The sequence below is a fragment of the Herpailurus yagouaroundi genome, unplaced genomic scaffold (assembly GCF_014898765.1).
Source record: "Herpailurus yagouaroundi ecotype Mexico unplaced genomic scaffold, PumYag 252, whole genome shotgun sequence".
In the NCBI taxonomy this organism is placed as follows: Eukaryota; Metazoa; Chordata; class Mammalia; order Carnivora; family Felidae; genus Herpailurus; species Herpailurus yagouaroundi.
Window position 1 is genome coordinate 610,395 of NW_024412469.1, and position 20,943 is coordinate 631,337.

The window sequence follows — 20,943 nt, forward strand, 5'->3', positions numbered from 1 at the left end:
GGCTACCTGATAGGATGCTGAACCAAGGCGAAGAAAGGAAGGAAGTTTTCCTGAGACCACCCTAATACCAGTCACAACAGGCCTTCCTGCCACTTAGGCATTAGGGCTAATTTTGAACATAAATTAAGTGCCAAACATAAAGAGTGCATTCCTGAACTCTTAGCAATAAACAATCTGTCAACTACACTTACAAAGGGAATCAGAAAGAAGCAAAGAAAAGCAGAAAGAGTTTGAAATGGTAAAGCAAAACAAAACAACAAACAAACAGCAAACAAACAACAAACAAACAACAAACAACCCACAATCAGAAAATAATGACAAAGAAGTTAAGAAAACTCTGAAACTGAAACTTCTGCTCCAATGAACCCCTACAGCATTTGCAGAGAGGTGCACATTACACCCCACCCCCAACAAACACAGTTAGGATTGGCCCTTCAGGGACAGAACCATTCAGCTATTTTACACTGATGAAATTGAAGCCAGATTAAGGACTTGTCCATTGTCATGGGAGATCAATATCCACCAGTGGCTAGAACATGGGTGTGAATTTCCGTAGGGAGTCAGGAGACCTTCATAGCTGTAGCACCCAAGAGAGATCAAACGCTCTGACATTGTTTATTCCATGCTTCCTGTCAACCTTTTTATCTCCCCCAACCTCCCCTATTGCCCCCTTCAAATCTGATCTCAGTGAAATTGTGGTACTTTCCTTGAAGTTGGCAATACAGAAAGTCAACCTCATTTCTGAATTCAGTATCATGTTTTAAGACAATTGTCAAGAAATCAGAGGAAAATAATATTTTTCTGTCACTTTCTCAGGGAGTCCCTCTTCTGTTGCTCACCTGTGCATTCATATTTGCCCCATCTAGATAGACCTGTCCTCCATGTTGGTGGATCAGGTCACACACATCACCAATGTTCTCTTCAAACACCCCATTGGTGGATGGGTATGTAATCATGATTGCTGCCAGGTTCTCCTTGTGTTTATCCACCTATGGGATAGAAAAGGGCAGAGGGAGACAGAAGAGGAACTGTTTATTTGTTGCGCAAACCATTGCTTTTACCTTACAGGATTAAAAAAGGTGATTTTTTTTTTGGTCTTTTCATTTCTAGAATTGTCTCAAACTATGATGACAATAAAATCCATTACTCCTTTCCTAAGTCATTCCAAAGAAACAACAAAATCCCTTCAAACTAAGTCTCCATGATCAAGACCAAAAAACTGTTTGGAAGTTGGGTATTTTGGGCTCAACTCTCCTAGGTTTTCCTTTGGTTTTAGTCATCTCAATAATTACTTCAGATCTTTTTCGTTATGGACATGTCTATTCTCACAGTTAATCTCTCTCTGCTGATCTTGCCATATCCACCCTTATTCCCTTTCCCTCTCATTCTGTTGAAATTAGAATTCCCACAAGGAGTGTTCTGCTCTGATTTAAAAAAAAAAAAAAAAATCTCCCTCATGTTTCCTTTTCACAGAAAGCAAACATATAAAAGGCATATTCCTGGGGTTTTTTTTGGCCAGTGACTCAGAGCAAGCTCGTATGGAAATAAAAAAAAAAAAAATTAAAGGTCATATCCTATATTGGGGAAACTTAGTAATTACAAGCACTGCCCCAGAATATCTGTGGGTAAAAACTTTGTGGGGTGCTGAATAGGTGGGGATGGTTGGGAGAGACTAACAGTGCTATTTTCAGCTTCCTTTGAAGGCAGTTACATGAAGTTTCTGTCTCCATGCCTAATAACCTTGACAAAATCACATTGCTATCCAACTGATTTCCTTCCCTCTTAAGATGCAGCCTCCAGTCCACCAGTGGAAAGCAGATACAGTTGCTAGGCAACCTCTTCCTGGAGGTTGGGAGGTTGGGAGTGAGGGGTTGGTGTTGCAGAAAGGAGTGGAATGCCGCCCCAAATTCAGCAGGTAATGGCTGGGACAGTCACACACATTTATAAAATCTACATGTATGTTTTAATTCCCAACACAAAGATTGAGAACAACTGTGACTGCCTGTTTGGTTATTAATAGGGGAAGAAGGGGGAAGGTGGGCAGAAGGAGACAGGCAGGCCCTACAAGGAGTAGCCTTACTATGACCATGAATAATTCATTCAGTTTCTTACATATGCACGAATTAAGAGAATAGGATTTCAGTTTAAAGGACCTTGTCCCTGACTGGTTAAGGAAGAGGTAAAGTAGACTATGTTCGGTTTTATTCTGGACCAAAAATGTGACTGTTGCTTTTTATTTTTCTTACAGACAGGTTTTCTGATTTTATGCCATTTTCCCCAGACCCATTCAGGAGAAACTGCAGTCTTTTAATTAGAATGCAAAGAAAGACAATGTTGCTATAAACTATCCAGTCCCTTCTTCCCACCACCTCTTCTCAACCCAGACCTCTTCCATCTGTTTAGCGGAAGACTAGTACCATGGCCTTGAGGTGAGCTGTGTCGATATTCCCATATTTATCCACCTCCACAGGCTGAATCTTCATGCCTGCCATGTGGGCACTTGCAGGATTGGTCCCATGTGCTGATTTTGGAATGAGGCAAACCTTAGGAATGGAATGAAAGGAAGGAAGCAGAAAAAATCATCACCAGGCTATTCATGAGAGAAAAGTCCTACAACATGCTTGGAGCACAGATTAAATAGGTGCCACATACTTTATTTAAATTGACCATAACAGGGGCGCCTGGGTGGCGCAGTCGGTTAAGCATCTGACTTCAGCCAGGTCACAATCTCGCGGTCCCTGAGTTCGAGCCCCGCGTCAGGCTCTGGGCTGATGGCTCGGAGCCTGGAGCCTGTTTCAGATTCTGTGTCTCCCTCTCTCTGCCCCTCCCCCGTTCATGCTCTGTCTCTCTCCCAAAAATAAATAAACATTGAAAAAAAATAAAAAAAAAATAAACTGACCATAACATCTGAAATCTGCTATAATTTCATTATTACTGTATTGTAAAACAATGTCCAAAAGGGCAGGTTCCGTTTGAATCCACAAATACCGCTCTTTAAATATTCCTGTAGGGACACCTGGGTGGCTGAGTCAGTTAAGCATCTTACTTCGGCTCAGGTCATGATCTCACAGTTTGTAGGCTCAAGCCCCACATCAGGCTCTGTGCTGAGAGCTCAGAGCCTGAAGCCTACTTCAGATTGTGTTCCCCTCTCTCTCTGCCTCTCCACCATTTGCACTCTGTCTCTCAAAAATGAATAAACGATGAATAAACAATTTTTAAAGATTCCTATAATATTAATCAGTATTGTCCTCCCTTATCTCAGCACACCAAAACACAGGTCAGTGCTTATTCTGACCTTGTCGCAGTTATATGTAGAAAGTATCTTATAAGAACATGAGATTAGAAGTTAAACTCTAGGACCCAACTGCCCACATCACAGCTTCAGTTTTCTGCTTCACTTTGCTGAAATCCAGGAGAGATGATAACAGTAGACATAATTCCAAGGTCTTCCTATGCTGACACACCAATTATGGCACCATTTACTGGATGCTTATTCTGTGCAATGAATTGCCATGAGAATCATACAGCAAGCATGAAAACCAATCAATACCTGTCCTGGGCACATTGACAATGCTGGTAAATGTATAAACAGGTGCCCTAGAAACTCAGAATAAGGAGGGTATTGTTTCAAGTGGAAGAGGTCAAGGGAGGGTCATTCAAGAGCTAGAGCCTAAGCTAACATTTAAAGATAAGTTGAATTCTTACAGAAGGTGGAGGGTGGGTACAATTTTAGAATTCCTAGATTTAAATCATTTTCATTTCCTCCTACAAATCATGTGAACACAAGTGAACACACGTGCTCTGATAGATCTGATGATGCTGCACTGCAGGAAACTGCATCACAAGAGGTTTTACCAAAAGAAAGCAATAAGGAGAAACAGTGATCACCCTGAAAATAATCCTCCTTTTTTTTTTTTTTTTTTTTTTTTAAGTCCCAGAACTAATATTGCAACCCCTTGAAGAGAAATGGATGGGCATTACAGAAATGGCCTTATGGAGAGAAAACTTTGCTCTGCAGGTATTTCCTCAAAAACAGCAAAGGTGTCTACTTCAGAAAAGCACAGGAGTACACAAAGACAACTGTTTGCCAGAGGCAAAGTGTTACTCTTCTGTTGACAGAAGGTTTGTGCCTCTTTTGAACAGTTATTTGTCTCATGCTGGTTATACAGTGTTGTATTCAAATCCTTTTTCTTGTTTGAATGCTCCCCTATTTTATTGAGTTTAATTTCTCAGAACCAAAGCTGGAGACACTTATCCTTTCCCATAAGGTATTTTTATTTTACCAAAGGATCTTTGGATAAAAGAATCCCTTCTGGGCAGAACATTGATCACAAAGGAAAAGGCAAACATTAAAAGTGAATACAGTCAACCATACTTAAGCGTAAAAGAAAGTTTTAAATTTTTTAAGTGTTTATTTATTTTTGAGAGAGACAAAGTGCAAGCAGGGAAGAGCAGAAATAGAAGGAAACACAGAATCTGAAACAGGCTCCAGGCTCTGAGCTAGCTGTCAGCACAGAGCCCGATGTGGGGCTTGAATCCACAGACCACAAGATCATGACCTGAGCTGAAGTTGGACGCTTAACCGACTGAGCCACCAGGCACCCCTCAAATAAAAAAAAATTAAAAAAATTAATGAATATAAAACATTGGCTAAAGGCCTAAATTAAGAATTCATACCAGGGAAGTTCTGCTGAAATAAATATATTCAAGGTAAAAATGTCAAACCATCCTATGGTACGCTGAGTACCCCTTCAAATGCCCATGTTCTAATTCTCAGAATCAATGGGTGTATCCTTATGGCAAAAGGGACTTTGAAAATGCGATTAACTTCAGGCTCATGAGATGAGAAATTAAGGATTTTGAAATCTGTCTGGATTATCAGTGGACCCTAAACACATTCTCCAGTACTCTCAGCAGAGGGAGGCAGGTGGAGGTTTGACAACAAAGTAAGTAGAAAATATGATGAATGGGGGCGCCTGGGTGGCCAGTTAAGCATCAGACTTTAGCTCAGGTCATGATCTCGTGGTTCATGGATTCGAGCCCCACATCAGGCTTTCTGCTGGATCCTCTGTCTCCACCCTGCCTGCCCCTTCCCAACTTGCATGCACGTGCACACACTCTCTTTCTCTCTCTCTCTCTCAAAAATAAACATTTAAAAAATACTTTTAAAAACGACAGGAAATTTGAAGGATGAACAAGAGGATGGAGTGATGGCAAGAAGGGGCCCCAAGCTAAGGAATGCAGAAGGCATCCAGAGAGGCAAAGAAACATTTTCTCTCATGGATCCTCCCAAAGGAGACTGCCTTACCAATACCTTGACTTCAGCCAAGGGAAACCAATTTCAGACTTCTGGACTCCATAACTGAGAAGATAAATTTTTGTTTTTTCAAGCCATTAAGTTTGTAAGAATTTGTTACAACAGCCACAGAAAACTAATACATATCCTGATATAAGGAGCAGCAGAAAAAGTCTCAGTGGTTTTGTCAGTGACTCATTTATATGTTGCTATTATACAGTTCTGTTTTTCTACGTAAAATTAGGAAACTTTAGTATTTTTTTTCTGTAATTTTATTTAATGTTGGTTTTGCCTCACTTTAAAATTGTGCGGTCACAAGGGAATGGATGTGATGCTTTAGTTTATATAAAACAAATCCTCTTTGGAGCATTTATGCCCATTTAGATGGATGCTGTTTTTCTAACTCCCCAATGTACCTGGTATAAACCCAACCCATAACTCATTCTCCAACACTTGCTGAATGAGTGAAGGATTAAGAAGGAGTACTCATTTGTGAGGGAAAATCAAATTCTTACCACTAAGAAAATCTAAAAACCAAATGCCACTACTTTGTCTCAGGCAGTTAGGAAGAGAAAAATACTCCCATATACATTTTGGGGGATGTTTTTTGGTATTTTCTGTGGGGTCAATGTTTTCTGTTGTATAAAAACCACATCTCTGCTCAGCAAATCTAAGTTAATATTGGACTAACAAATTGAGTTGTTAATTACAAAGGGTTTAAGACAATCCCTGGTGTTTGTTAAACAAATTTATAGTCCCCCAAATTAAACTGGTAAATCAAGAACTTGGTTGTTGCATTTTAGGAACCTCTGAAATTTAACCCAAGAGCAAATGTGAAAAATAATTGCCAAAAAACAGCTTGAAATAAGAGAACCATCAGGAACTTGGGTGGTTCTGTAGCATACAATTTCCCCACACTCCTTTTCAAAAAAGAAGGATGTATTTTACTGGATTCCATTAGGGTCTATTGTGCAGGAACAGCTGTCTGAGACTCTTCTGATATGGAAAAATCCTCCCTGATTATTTGAGTAATAAGTCATTTTCTTCTCTAACTGAAAATGTCAGCTTTAATTAAAATCTTTAATCTAGAAAGGATGCCAACATTTCCAAACTTAAGAGTTCTGTATTTCTACAAGCTCAGGGACTGGGTGGCCTTCCCTGTCTCTCCCACCCTCGGCCCTTCCCCAGCTTCAGTGGCTAGCTTCCTGCAGTCCTTCAGAATGAAAAAATGACACTGTGGTTATACCAGTGTGGACAATGGTCAGACAAGAAACATCACATGCAGGGGGACAGACAGAGAAGAGAGGACTGGAAAACACAAAGAGAATGAAAAGGAACCATAAAGGATCTGTCAGTCACAGAAGAACTCTGTCCAGGCCCAATCAAAAGTTCTTTCATCCTTTCTGCTTGACCTTTCTGGTTTGGTCCCCCACTCCTGGACATTCACAGATACTTCCTGATGTCAGAGTGGAGACCTGGAAACAATAAGGGGTGGGGAGCATCACAGATTTGATGGAACCTGGATTTTAGCATGACCACTACAACGCAGATCTCAAAAATCTCTTTATAAAGCAGGGGCAGGAGGAGGATGAGGAAAAGGAGGCAACATGGAGGTGGTCACACAGAACAAATGGATCCCTTCCCAGGATCCCCAGACACCCAGTGGTTAGAAAGTATAACAAGGAGTTCCAGTGGCTACCTTAATACATGGAAGCCACAGAGGAAGAACAGAAGGGGGAACTTTTAATGTCAGTCACCTGCCATTCTTTCCCTGGACAACATGAGCTTCAATGTTTCCTTTCTGATGCTATGACAGTGCTGAGACTCTGAGGTCCAAAGAATGATTCTAGTTCTAAACTAACATTTCCTTAGAAACTTAAAGAATTCAAAACCACTAGGAAACCCAACTTGGAGTGTCAGGGACTGTGTCTATCTGATTTATCACTTAATCTAACTCAGGACCGGCACACACCGTGCCTTGTATGTAACCAGGATTGAATAATTATTCAATTAATGATGTCCTCTTTTTCAAAGATTTTTGAAAATTAGTTCTACTCCCCAACTAGGACAAAGGCCTGAGAAAACATACCTGTGAAATCAGGATGGATAAACAGGAGGAGAAAGAAAATTCTTTTTTCCCTCCATTTTTGAAAGTGAAGTATAACAGCTTTCAGATTCTCCATTGCAAAATACAGGCAACTAGCCACAAATAATCTTCTAGTTTTAATATACCCAGAAATGGACTGATAGGGCCACCAGCTTCTGCACTCCCACTAACTTGGGCAACCAGAACTAGCCTGGCACCCTTTTCTAAGTCTCCTGGGATGGGCATTCACTTTTATCCTGCTCCCGACCCCTACCCACTGCTCCCTCTAAGAACTCCACCTCCACAACTCAGTGGAAGTTCTTGCTCAGTGTTGGTCAACACCAAAATGAAGACCTCAGAAATAGGCTCATTCGCCACACTCTGAAGCCTATGTCAGATCAACTGCTAGAGGCACTGCTACCTGGAGATTAGTGGAGTCCAGTCAAGCCCATTAGCACCTGTGGGTCCCTAAACAGGCTCCACAAGCAGTTTGGACCCTGGAGACTAGACTCCCATACTGAAAGCAAAAACTGAAGCAGAACCATGAACTCTGCTCCACCATCTTCTTTTGCTGCTTAGAGATGACAATCCTCAATAGGGAATTTACTTATTCACTAAATATTTTATAAAAAAAATTTTTAAGTAATCTCTACAGCCAACGTGGGGCTCAAACTCATGATCCTGAGATAAAGAGTTGCGTGCTCTACTGACTGAGCCAGCCAGGTGCCCCTCAATAAACATTTTTTGAGCATACATATGATCAGAACTGTGTCTAGTCACAGTAGGGGTTACAGAAGAATTAAAGGCAAGTCCCTACCCTTTGTCCAGGTGTAGGGCCAGGACTACAGAAGGGAGAAGAGACCTAGAAGGGTAACATTCCTGCCCCTTCCATCCTTTGCAACCTGTGGAAAGCAGTTCCATGGCCAACTGGCTGACTTTTACAGACTGGGCTTAAACAAAAACCTTTATTTTCAAATGTTTTCCCTCAAAATGGTCCATGGAAGTGTCTCCGGGGCAAGGATCATAATGGCCAGTTCAGGGAAATCTGTTTCTTGATTATATGTTCCCTAGCTGCTTCCAATAAGGCTTAGAAGGAGTGCACCACAAAAGAAAAGGGACTCTGAGAGCTGGACCCACTGCCCCCTGATGGTGGGCAAGCACCACCTGCTCATACTTACTGTCCTGTGTCCCTCTCCTTTCCCCTCGAGGTAAGCTCGGATAGTGGCCAACCCAGCATATTCCCCCTGGGCTCCGCTGCAAAGACAAGAAGAGAAGGGTCAGGGCTTTGGGCCTCTTTGCTTTCATTGACTCATTCACTATTCACTGGGCAGGGACTGAATGTTCTCCATTTGACAAAAAGGCACTACCAGACACCATGGAAAGCTCACCTAGGATCTCTGCACAACCTAAAAGCTCTTGAATGACCACAGAATGGCACTCAGTCCGTGTACTAAAGCTCATCTACTCCTACTCAGAAATGGGCCTTCAAACCTCGCTCAGTACCATGTATCTACGAATTCTATTACAGAAAATTTCAAAAATCACACAAAAATAGTAGAATACAAGGAGCTGCCATATACGTATTATCCAGCTTTAACAATTCTTGGGTATGGTCAATCTTTTTCCAACCATATCCCACACTAACCCCCTCACTCTGAACTAGATTATTTTTATTAGGTGGGCTCCACACCCAACAGGGGGCTTGAACTCACAGCCCAGAGATCAAGAGTTGCATGCTGTACCTACTGAGCCAACTAGACACCTCCTGAACTAGATTGTTTTGAAGCGAAACTCAAGTATCACATCATTTTATCAATTCAAATGTCAGTGTGTATCTTTCAAGGAGAACAATTTTTTTTTTCAACGTTTATTTATTTTTGGGACAGAGAGAGACAGAGCATGAATGGGGGAGGGGCAGAGAGAGAGGGAGACACAGAATCAGAAACAGGCTCCAGGCTCTGAGCCATCAGCCCAGAGCCGGACGCGGGGCTCGAACTCACGGACCGCGAGATCGTGACCTGGCTGAAGTCGGACGCTTAACCGACTGCGCCACCCAGGCACCCCAAGGAGAACAATTTTTAATAACATTAATTACAATTATTACACCTAAAACCAGAATTTGTCCATACCACATATATAATCAGTGATGATATTACCCCAAAGGAACTATGCCCTTTGAGTGTGGCAATAGTCCTTTATTCTTAGGTGAGCTTTGCCATGCCCCTATGCATGTGGCAGCTAGAAGCTGTCCATACCCAACTTGGCAGTCCTTGAAGGCAACAATTTAAGAGCACATTTAATAACAGTCCAGTGAGCAATACTGAGTCAATCATAAACTGTTACTTAATGTTCTCAGTAGTCTTTGCAGAAGGAAAGGGAAGTGAGTAATAGGTTTTTAAATCCCATTCAAAGTGATTATTTCCTCTATTTTGCAAAATTACACCATCCCTTAATCCTGTAGAAGACCCAGTGGTTTGGGTGTTCATCCATTCTAATCATCCCATAATACTGAGATACTCTACAAGTACAAGTTGTAAGAATAAGGTAAATTTCTAAATTTAAAAAACTTCTAAAAGCTAGGGGTGATGGGTGGCTCATTGGGTTAAGCGTCCAACTTTGACTCAGGTCATGATCTTGCAGTTTGTGAGTTCGAGCCCCACGATGTGCTCTGTGCTGACAGCTCAGAGCCTGGAGCCTGCTTCATATTCTGTATCTCCCTCTCTCTCTGCCACTACCCCACTCATGCTCTGTCTCTCAAAAATGAATGAACATTAAAAAAATTTTTTTTCAACCAAAAGATAAAATTTGGAGCACTATTTTTGTTTTTTTGTTTTTTTTTTTTTGTTGTTTTTTTTTGTTTGTTTGTTTCCTTGTTTTATTTTGAGAGAACACCAGAACAAAACCAGTTGGATTTGAAATGTTTTCAAACTACTGTGGGGACACTGATGGTCTGGTGTTAGGAAACAGCAGAATTGAGGACTTAGGTCAGGAGAGATAACAGGGAAGTATCTGGGGTTTATAGCCTGGCTGGAGAAAGAGAAAATGGTGACTTGCAAAGCAATAGGATAGGGTAGATTAGCTAAGTAATAGTAATAATAAGTATAAATTGCTCCATTAATTAAACACTTCCTACTTAACAGGCACTCTGCACAGAGTACAGAGAAATGGTAGCCCTTGTTGTGGAGGTTGCCACTAAAGCATTTTACATCATTTTATTTAGTCCTTATTTAATCCTCCCAATACCCCCATATGATAGGTCCATCACCCCCGTTATGTACATGAAGAAACTGAGGTTAAAGTGTTACATGCCCACATGGCCAACAGTGACAGAATTAGACTTCAGTACAAGTTGGCCTCTCAAGGAGCCTCGTGTTTCCCCTGAGAGCAGTACTGTTTCTCCGAGCACATTGTGCTTCCCAAAGGATTCAGAGCTGTGACTTTCTTTCACATAACCCTTGTCGAACTAGGGAGGGTTGGCTAACACATATAATAAGTTTCTTGTCACTTACACTGAGTGAGGTCTGCCTCTTCCCTCTTCCAGGGAGGTAGGCAGACACGAGTCTTCCATTTTCCTGTCTTTGGAAAAACAAGTTGTTGCTCACTTGTTTTTATTTTGGAAACAGAAAAATGAATATGCTTCAGCAAACCACCAATACCAAGTTACCTAGCTTCTGTTTCCTCATCTCTAAAATAGGGATAATAATTGTACCCATATGCACTCAGTATTTTGTTACTGTTATAACACAATCCTATAAGTGCACTGTACGTTGAAAATTATTTTAGAACTCCAATGTACTTTGTGTGCCTGTCTTATCTCAATTAGAGTGTAAGCCCTGAGGGTAGGATATAGTTCTCAGCATATATAGAACAGTACTCTGCATGGACTTTGTTCAAAACTTAGTTCCCATGGCCAAATCATGGAAAGAGCCTAAATGTCCATCAACTGACAAATGGATTAAGAAGATGTGGTTTAAATATACAATGGGATACTACTTGGCAATGAGAAAAAATGAAATCTGGCCATTTGTAGCAACATGGATGGAACTGGAGAGTGTTATGCTAGGTGAAATAAGTCAGGCAGAGAAAGACAGATACCATATGTTTTCCCTCATATGTGGATCCTGAGAAACTCAACAGAAGACCAGAGGAGGAGAAGGAGGGGAAAAAAGTTACGGAGAAGGAGGGAGGCAAACCATAAGAGACTCTTAAATACTGAGAACAAACTGAGGGTTGGTGTGGGGGGAGGGGGGAGGGGAAAGTGGGTAATAGGCATTGAGGAGGGCACCTGTTGTGATGAGCACTGGGTGTTGTATGGAAACCAATTTGACAATAAATTTCATATTAAAAAAATTAGAAAATAAAATAAAATAGCCAAAAAAGTTGGTAGAAAAAAACAAAACAAACAAAAACAAAAAAACCCCCAAAATTTAGTTCCCATCTCCAGCCGAAGCAGTCAACATTGATATCCTTTCTTCCATGGAAAGGGGACTCAACAAATGGATTCTATACTTACCTCTATTTTTTTCTCATGACTTCTACTCATCTTATCTTGTTGGAAACCAATCAAGGTATTCAGAACAGGAATGAAAGAGAATGGAACTGTGAGCCAGTAATCCAAGAGAGAGGCATTATCCTACGGATGATCATAAATGCTAGCTGTGGCAACTTAAAACTAAATGCCACATAAGGAGCGCCTGAGTGGCTCACTCGGTTAAGTGTCGACCCTTGATTTTGGCTCAGGTCATGATCGCACCGTTCATGAGATAGAGCCCCTAGATGGGCTGGCATTGACAGCACGGAACTTGCTTGGGATTCTTTCTCCGTCTCTCTGCCCTTATCCCACTTATGCTCTCTGTCAAAATTAATAATTTTTTTTAAAAAAACCTTAATAAATAAATAAATAAATAAATGCCACAAAGGCTTATTATTGGGGTTCTATTAAAATAAGAGGAATTAGTGCCACATGTTGATGGAAAAGTATTATGAAAAATAACTGCTTATCTCCATAACACAGATTGAGAGTCCATCAGAAAACCACTACATGTGGAGAAAAAAACACAGCAAAAACAGTGGTTTTCTGACATCCATTTAAATTGAAGTGGTTGGTGGCTTGGATCTGCAGAGTTGGCCACAGAAAGGAGGACACTAGTGGGTGGGGCGCCTGAGACCCACAAAAGTGTCAAGTAAGCATAAGCTTAAATTGTCTTAGAAAAACAACATCCTCCAGTCATGGCATATATTCAGGCTGGTGAAAGAACTGCTACATATTGTACTGCTAAACACAAAATGAGCGAAGTCTAGCAGACAACATCTTCCAAAACACAGACTCATTGCACAAAAAATCTGTAAGAAGTCATAGACTATAAGAAGCTAGAACAAGTACAGTGTCCCACAAGGTGAAAATAAAATGCAGTTGATGGGATTCAACAGTTTTGTAATGATTAAACTAGACTATTAGTATCAGTGTAGAATTCTAAGTGCAACCCTAGTCAGTGTGAACTTAGCAAAAGGTTTGGGGGAGATGAAGAGGGTAGAATTTGAAGATGGCATGACAGAAACAGGGTGACACTATAGCTCTTTTGCTAGAAAGAGACTAGAACTAGAATTCAAGGACACAAATGTCAATGATTTTTATCACTTTACCTTCATCTTTGCTAAGAACCCTGGGATTTAGAAATATTGCAACTTAGTTCTACCTGGAAAGGTTTAGTTTTTAGACCTGTGGAACAAATTTTTATTGGACCTTCACACAAGATGAATCCCAAGGGAGACTTAAAGACTTCTGCTAGGGGCGCCTGGGTGGCGCAGTCGGTTAAGCGTCCGACTTCAGCCAGGTCACGATCTCGCGGTCCGTGAGTTCGAGCCCCGCGTCGGGCTCTGGGCTGATGGCTCAGAGCCTGGAGCCTGTTTCCGATTCTGTGTCTCCCTCTCTCTCTGCCCCTCCCCTGTTCATGCTCTGTCTCTCTCTGTCCCAAAAATAAATAAACGTTGAAAAAAAAAATTAAAAAAAAAAAAAAAAAGACTTCTGCTAGATGTTAGAAATATGACTGCAGATGATCTAACAATCAATGATGAAGAAGGAATAAGGCCTACTCATACAGATGATTGTGGAGAACATTCACGGCGAGTAGTCACAGGTAGAAAGCTTAGCACTCCTTAAGCATAAAACTAAAGATGGGTTAAGATAATGAATGAATTTTGGGGGCACCTGGGGGGCTCAGTTGGTTACTAGTCCAACTTCAGCTCAGGTCATGATCTCACTGTTTGAGTTCAAGCCCTGCATCAGACTCTGAGCCTGGAGCCTTCTATGGATTCTGGATCTCCCACTCTCTCCTACCCTTCCCTGCTCACGTTCTCTCTCTCTCAAAAATAAATGTAAAAAAATTTTTTTAAAGAAGGTTTTTATCTTAAAAATTGGGGGGGTGGGCAGGGGCGCCTGGGTGGCTCAGTCAGTTAAGCATTTGACTTCAGTTCAGGTCATGATCTCACAATTTGTGAGTTCGGGCCTCACATCAGGCTTTGTGCTGACAGCTCAGAGCCTGGAGTCTGCTTCGGATTCTGTGTCTCCCCCTCTCCCAACCCCTCCCCCGTTCATGCTGTCTCTCTCAAAAAATAAATTAAAAAAAAAAAAAGAAGAAGAAGTAGGAAGGGAGCAAACATTCCCAATCACTGTCCATTAACAAGTTATTGAACATGTGACCCAATCACAGCATAGAGGAAACTCCCACAGCCTGGGACTTCATAATCTGGAGGAAATGACCCAAGAAGTGGGACAGTCACAGATTTTCCAGTGATAGTGGTGACCCTTCACCTGGAGTAACCCTGATTTGTTCTCTGCTGCAAGCCTCCCTTGGGTATTGTCACCTAATTCATAGGTGGATTTGAAAGTTTTTTATTATAAAATAAAACATTCATGTGTTTAAAAAATTTGCATCTATAAAAAAAAAAAGCAACCTTCTCCCATTCTTCCCCATCTAATTCTCCAAAAGGAAACACTATTAATGATATGTTTTTTTTTAATTTTATAATGTTTTTTTTTTAAATTAACGTTTATTTATTTGTTTTCAGAGAGAGAGAGAAAAGCACAAGCTGGGTAGAGTCAGAGAGGAGAGACAGAATCCCAACAGGCTCCACACCATCAGTGCAAGAGCCCGATGAAGGGCTTGACCCCAGGAACCGTGAGATCATGACCTGAGATGAGATCAAGAGTCAGATGTTTAAACAATTGTGTCATCCAGGTGCCCCTGTGATATATGTTTTGATGTCAAACTCCCCTCAACCAAACACTTTAATAATACCACCATCAAGTGCTTGGGAAGTGACCAAGTGAAACATTAGCTAAGAAACTGACATGATGGGATGCCTGGTGGGAAGAATCTGACTTTGGCTCAGGTCATGATCTCATGGTTCATGGGTTGGAGCCCCACTTTGGGCTAGCTCAATTTCTTTCTCTCTCTCTCTCTCTCTCTCTCTCTCTCTCTGTCCCCTTGCTCACTTGCGATCTCAAAAGAAAAGAAAAGAGAAGAAAAAAAGAAACTGACATGGTAAAACTGATCCCAATAAGATGATCAAAACAGCCACTGCTTCAAAATGACCCACTTTAGTCCATGGCAACATCCTAAGACACCTCCAAGAAAATAAAGTAAAAAATGGCACTGATTCCTATCTTATGAATGGAATAAATAGGGTGACTGACAATTTTTCCAATAAACATACCTTGGAAGCATTAGGATATTAATCAGTCTAATTCTGTTGCTTACCTCAAGTACCCAAACACTGCCTGGATCTCCATTCCAATGAGCTTATAATAAAAATCTCAATGTATCATTCTGGAATGTTCTTACCAATCTGTATCTGACTTAAAAATTTTTTAATGTTTATTATTTGAGGGAGAGAGAGAGAGAGAGAGAGACAGGGAGTAAGCAGGGGAGGGGCAGAGAGAGAGGGAGATGCAGAATCGGAAGCAGGCTTCAGGCTGTGGACTGCCAGCAAAGAGCCCTACGTGGGGCTCAAACCCACAGACCATGAGATCATGACCTGAGATGAAGTCGGCCGCTTAACTAACTGAGCCACCCAGGCACCCCTGTCTATATCTGATTTGACTTAAGCTGAATTCTATACTTAACCTTCAGATTCTGTCAAGAAACATCTGAATAGATCCAGCTGTTCTAACCATTCTGATATCCGAAGAGTATGTTAAAGCAATGGTTCTCAAACTTAAATCTCCAAAGCATCAGCATCACCTGGGAACTTGATAGAAATTCAAGTTCTGAAGTACTGAGTCAGAAATTCTGAGGGTGTGACCAAGTGCAAAAACCACTGCTCCAAGCCTTACAAACTGCAAATATCAAAATATGCTTTTGAGAGTTAAGGAACCTCACTATTTTCTGTGTCCCCAAAGATGGTTCTCTTCATCCTTCACCCTTGTTTCTCTTCCTCCTGGTGTTCTGAGTACTTCTTTAGGAAATCAGTCTCTGACCAGAGGTCTCTGATATCTGGCTTCCTGGAGTTCTCTGATAGGAGGGTTCTGAAGCTGCACCAGGCTCAGTAGGAAAGCATTATCAGAGATTATCAATGGTATCAGTCATGTTAGAGCTAATTAATCAATTATGAGCTCAAGAATGGCGGTGTGGGAGGTAACAACCATCAAGTGTTTTGATTCTCCTTACTGTAAACTGTCCTGATACACACATGGTGGTCATGACTTAGTCTTCAAAGGGCAGTTTCAAAGTTCAGTCCACTGGAAGATATTAATCATCTAACTAGGGGTGCCTAGGTGGCGCAGTCGGTTAAACGTCCGACTTCAGCCAGGTCACGATCTCGCGGTCCGGGAGTTCGAGCCCCGCGTCAGGCTCTGGGCTGATGGCTCAGAGCCTGGAGCCTGTTTCCGATTCTGTGTCTCCCTCTCTCTCTGCCCCTCCCCCGTTCATGCTCTGTCTCTCTCTGTCCCAAAAATAAAAAATAAAAAACGTTGAAAAAAAAATTAAAAAAAAAAAAAGATTTCGCAGTTAGTGAGGTCAAGGCCCGTGTTGGGCTCTATGCTGACAGCTCAGAGCCTGGAGCCTGTTTCAGATTCTGTGTCTCCCTTTCTCTCTGCCCCTCACCCATTCATACTCTCTCTCTCTCTCTCTCTCTCTCTCTCTCTCAAAAATAAACAAACATTTAAAAATATTAAAAAAAAAAAAAGGATATGTTGACACATGCTACAAGATAAAGACATGGATATAAAGACATTATGCTAAATAAAATAAGCCAGATATAGAAGGACAAACATGATGTGTTTCCTCCTACATGACATACTTAGAGTAGTAAAGTTAAAAGCAGCAGAAAATAATAGCACCAGCCAGTGGCTGGTGTAACAGAGAAATGGGGAGTTGTTGTTTAATGGGTAAAGAACTTCAAGAAGACAAAGTCCTGGAGTTGGATGGTGTTGATGGTTGCAAAACAATATAAATGTACTTCATGACATTGAATTGTACTCTTAAAAATGTAAGTTTTAATTGGTAAATTTTCATGTTATGTTTATTTTACCACAAAAAAATTTTTTAGAGTTGCAAAACATTACTAATGCTACTTCCTAATTCTTGCCATATTTAAATTTTAAGTATATGATAGCGGCGCCTGCGTGGTTCAGTTGGATAAGTGTCCAAATGTGGCTCAGGTCATGATCTCATGGTTTGTGAGTTCAAGCCATGCATTAGGATCCCTGCTGTCAGCACAGAGCCTGCTTTGAATCCTCTGCCCCCTCTCTCTCTGCCCCTCCCCTGCTTGCGCTCTCACAAAATAAATAAACTTGAAATAAATAAATAAATATTATACGGTAACAAAAAAGGAAAGGAACCGTTTACTCTTTATTTATTTATTTATTTATTTTTTGTCTTTATTTATTTTTGAGAGAGACAGAGACAGAGTGTGAGCAGGGAAGGGGCAGAGAGAGGGGGAGACACAGAAAGTAGGCTCCAGGCTCTGAGCTGTCAGCACAGAGCCCAATGGGGGAATCAAACTTCCCAACTGTGAGATCATGACCTGAGTGGAAGCCAGACGCTTAACCTTGACCGACTGAACCACAAAGGTGCTAGGGAAAGGAAACATTTAGATATATTTTGGTGACCAGACTCTAGTCTACAGACATACTGACCAACTCCAATTAGGTATAAGTGAAAACACCAAGAAATGGTCTTGAGAAGAAAAACAAGATAAAATGGGCCAGCCAGATAACCCCAGATGAGGCTGGATACTCCCCTTGCATACTTTTGGCTTCTGTAATCTTGTTTGCCTCCTGCCTCCACCAACTACCTCTGTAGCACCACTGATAAAGGACCCCTCCCCTTTTTCTTTTGTCTCTCAACCCCCTACCATCCCCAGCCATAAAAGGAGACTGATGCCAAAGTTGGGGCTCAGCCTTTGGAGGTGACTCTGCTAGGCCAGCACTGGTGTGCAATAAACAGTTTTTTGTGATTCCCTGAGTGCATGTGGCTTGTCTCTTCTTAGGCGCCGAGGAGTTGCTGTAACAGTCTCTTGACAATTGCTACCGCACCCTTTATTTTATGAGCATAATTTTAGTGACTGACACGATACATCAAATTCTTCCTCTGTACAGAATACTCAAGAAAACTTCTTACAATAAATACGAAGCCTACATCAGCACCTTGGATTGGTCACTAGCCAGCAATAAATCATGATAAATAACAGTTAACCCTGTGGTAGACTAATTATAATACTTCAAACATAGGTTATAAGACCTGAAAATATAATTCCCTTGTGGAGAGAAGCTTAGCACAAGTAAACCAAGATAGTGTCACAGCAAGATAAAAATAAAATCTCTTGCATATAGAATATATAGTGCATCCCTTCCTCTTTTCCTCAAATTAAGACATCAAATCACTTTCATCTCTGGAAGCATGGCCCTTGATAGAAGGGCCAACAAAAGAGCAGGGCATTTCCTTACCTGTCAGAGCAGCCTCTGCTAAGAACCAGAAATATCCCTCATCTTAAGCCTCAACTTTGGGTACAGCTACTGTCACTTTCAAATCGGCTCCTAGAAATAAGTGTTACACCTGGGAATCTCTGTAGTGTAAGAAGGCATCACTGACAGGAAAGACATCTTGATAATGATCTCTTTATTTTCTGCACAACTTAAATGGGGTAATGAAACTCACTGCCAATCATATGAGGAGAGCAGGACAGAGAAACTTCTAAGAGAGTAGTTCTTAACCTTGCCTTGTCTTTCTCTCTTTCTCAAAATAAATAACTTAAAAAAAAAAATCTACTCATGCCTGTGTCCCTTCCCTTACCCCTCTTTTGCTATTAAGATTATGATTCAATTTGGAATTGTGATCTGATCATCAGGATCTTTTTATAAACGCACCACATGAGTAATTTCTATGCAGGGTTGGGAACCATTCTATTAAGGGAAGGCAAACTTCCTCATTTGTAGGTCGGACTTCTGGGAATCCTGTTTTGGCCCTCAATTAGCTGCAAAAGCTAATGATTTAAGAGTTAAAATAATCCTGAAAAATTACTAATCCACAGAAGATGTAATCATATTCCATCACTAGAGGGCAAAATTTCTTCACTTTCAATATTATTTAACGTATTATTTCTTCAGGCTTATCATTCAGTTTCCTTTCCTCCTTTGAAAAGGAAGAGGGGCTGGATGATGATGTTTTAAAGAAGGCATGAAGCCTGACTTTCATGAATATCATTCCTTCCTATTTATAAAATCAGGGTTCCAGAGGCTATTATTAAAAGATCTCTGTGTCCTTTCATTTGCATATGCCCCCTTCCTAAAAGGTTTGTATTTTATAGGATGTACTGTTTTTACAGAGTGCATGGCTTTGCTGTATACCCTATCTTACCAAACAGGAGGTGGGATTTGGCTGTATCTAAGATCTGATTATTTTCTGTTGCATAGAGTCAGAAAATAAATGTCTCAGTTTTAAAATCATTTGATTTTTGTATCTTGAAATACAAAGTCTGCATTTCTAACAAGCTCCTAGGTGTTGCCAGTGTTGAGGCTGCTGGTGGAAAATTAACACTTGAGTAGTGGAAGGTGGAAAAGCCAGCGGCAGAAACACAACTCTTCTGAAGATGCTTAAAATGTGGACTCCTGCTGGTAGTGTTTGTCTGCCTATCCATCTATGATGTATCTATTCCCATGAAGACAGCTCACAAACCTAGTGGATTCCAGATTGGAAATCAGGAGGGATCAGAACACTTGTTTGCTTCTTAAAAATAAAGATTCTTAGTCCCAACTGCTGGAGATTATGATTAGTAGGTCTGGAGAGGGACACAGACATTTGTATCTTTAACAAGTATCCAGAAGATTTTGCTAGAGCCCTCTGCTTTTAAAAAATCACTGTTATTCTTTATCCACGGGATACAAGTATGCTGTTTCAAAGGGACACATGCACCCCCATGTTTATAGCAGCATTATCAACAATAGCCAATGTATGGAAAGAGCCCAATGTCCATCAATGGATGAATGGATAAAGAAAATATGGTGTATATATATAAACACACACAATGGAGGATTACTAGGCAATCAAAAAAGAACAAAATCTTTCCATTTACAACTACATAGACGGAACTGGAGGGTATTAAGCTAAGTGAAACTAGAGAAAGACAAAAATCATATGACTTCACTCATATGAGGACTTTAAGAGACAAAAGAGATGAACATAAGGGAAGGGAAACAAAAATAATATAAAAACAGGGAGGGGGACAAAACAGAAGAGACTCATAAATATGGAGAACAAACTGAGGGTTACGGGAGGGGTTGTGAGAGGGAGGATGGGCTAAATGGGTAAGGGGCACTAAGGAATCTACTCCTGAAATCATTGTTGCACTATATGCTAACTAGTTTGGATGTAAATTTAAAAAAATAATAAAAAATAAAATTAGAGTGCTAAAAATAAATAAATAAATAAATATCACTCTTCAAAAACATATCCTTTACATATAAGGAGACAGAGGCCAGAGGCGGGAAGGGAACTTTCTTTTTTTTTTTTTTTTAATGTTTTATTTATTTTTGAGACAGAGAGAGACAGAGCATGAACAGCGGAGGGGCAGAGAAAGAGAGGGAGACACAGAATCCGAAACAGGCTCCAGGCTCTGAGCTGTCAGCACAGAGCCTGATGCGGGGCTTGAATTCACAGACCACAAGATCATGACCTGAGCCGAAGTCAGACGCTCAACCGACTGAGCCACCCAGGCGCCCCTGGCAGGGAACTTTCAAAGTTAGTGACAGAAGGAACCAGGATCTAGGGTCTCCTGACCCTACTGGATTGAGACATGGCTTCCAGTTAGGAGTTAATGTATACTTGATTCTAATTATTATGCTATGTCATTGATGGATGTAGTAACTAGTTTCCAAAGACGGCCCACAATGAACCTCAATTCTGGACATTCACACCCATGTATCATCCACTCTTGCATTCAAACTGAGCTGACTCTGTCACTTGCTGAATAAATAGCACAGCATCTGGAAATGACGTTGTGAAACTTCAGAGGCTAAGCCTTAAGGAGTTTGCAGCTTCCACATTCTTCCATTATGGAACAT

At 40.9% G+C, this 20,943-nt stretch overlaps 1 protein-coding gene across 2 annotated transcripts in view; it reads right to left on the bottom strand.

Annotated features, from left to right (window-relative positions):
* Window positions 1–20,943, bottom strand: part of GLDC (glycine decarboxylase) — a 103,858-nt gene that overhangs the window by 20,315 nt on the left and 62,600 nt on the right. For both annotated transcript variants that reach the window (XM_040460877.1, XM_040460878.1), the window contains exons 16-18: window positions 8,561–8,636; window positions 2,418–2,543; window positions 840–989 (exon numbers count right to left, since the gene is read on the bottom strand). In XM_040460877.1, the coding sequence (XP_040316811.1) occupies window positions 840–989; window positions 2,418–2,543; window positions 8,561–8,636 (352 nt within the window). The remainder of the gene's footprint in view (window positions 1–839; window positions 990–2,417; window positions 2,544–8,560; window positions 8,637–20,943) is intronic.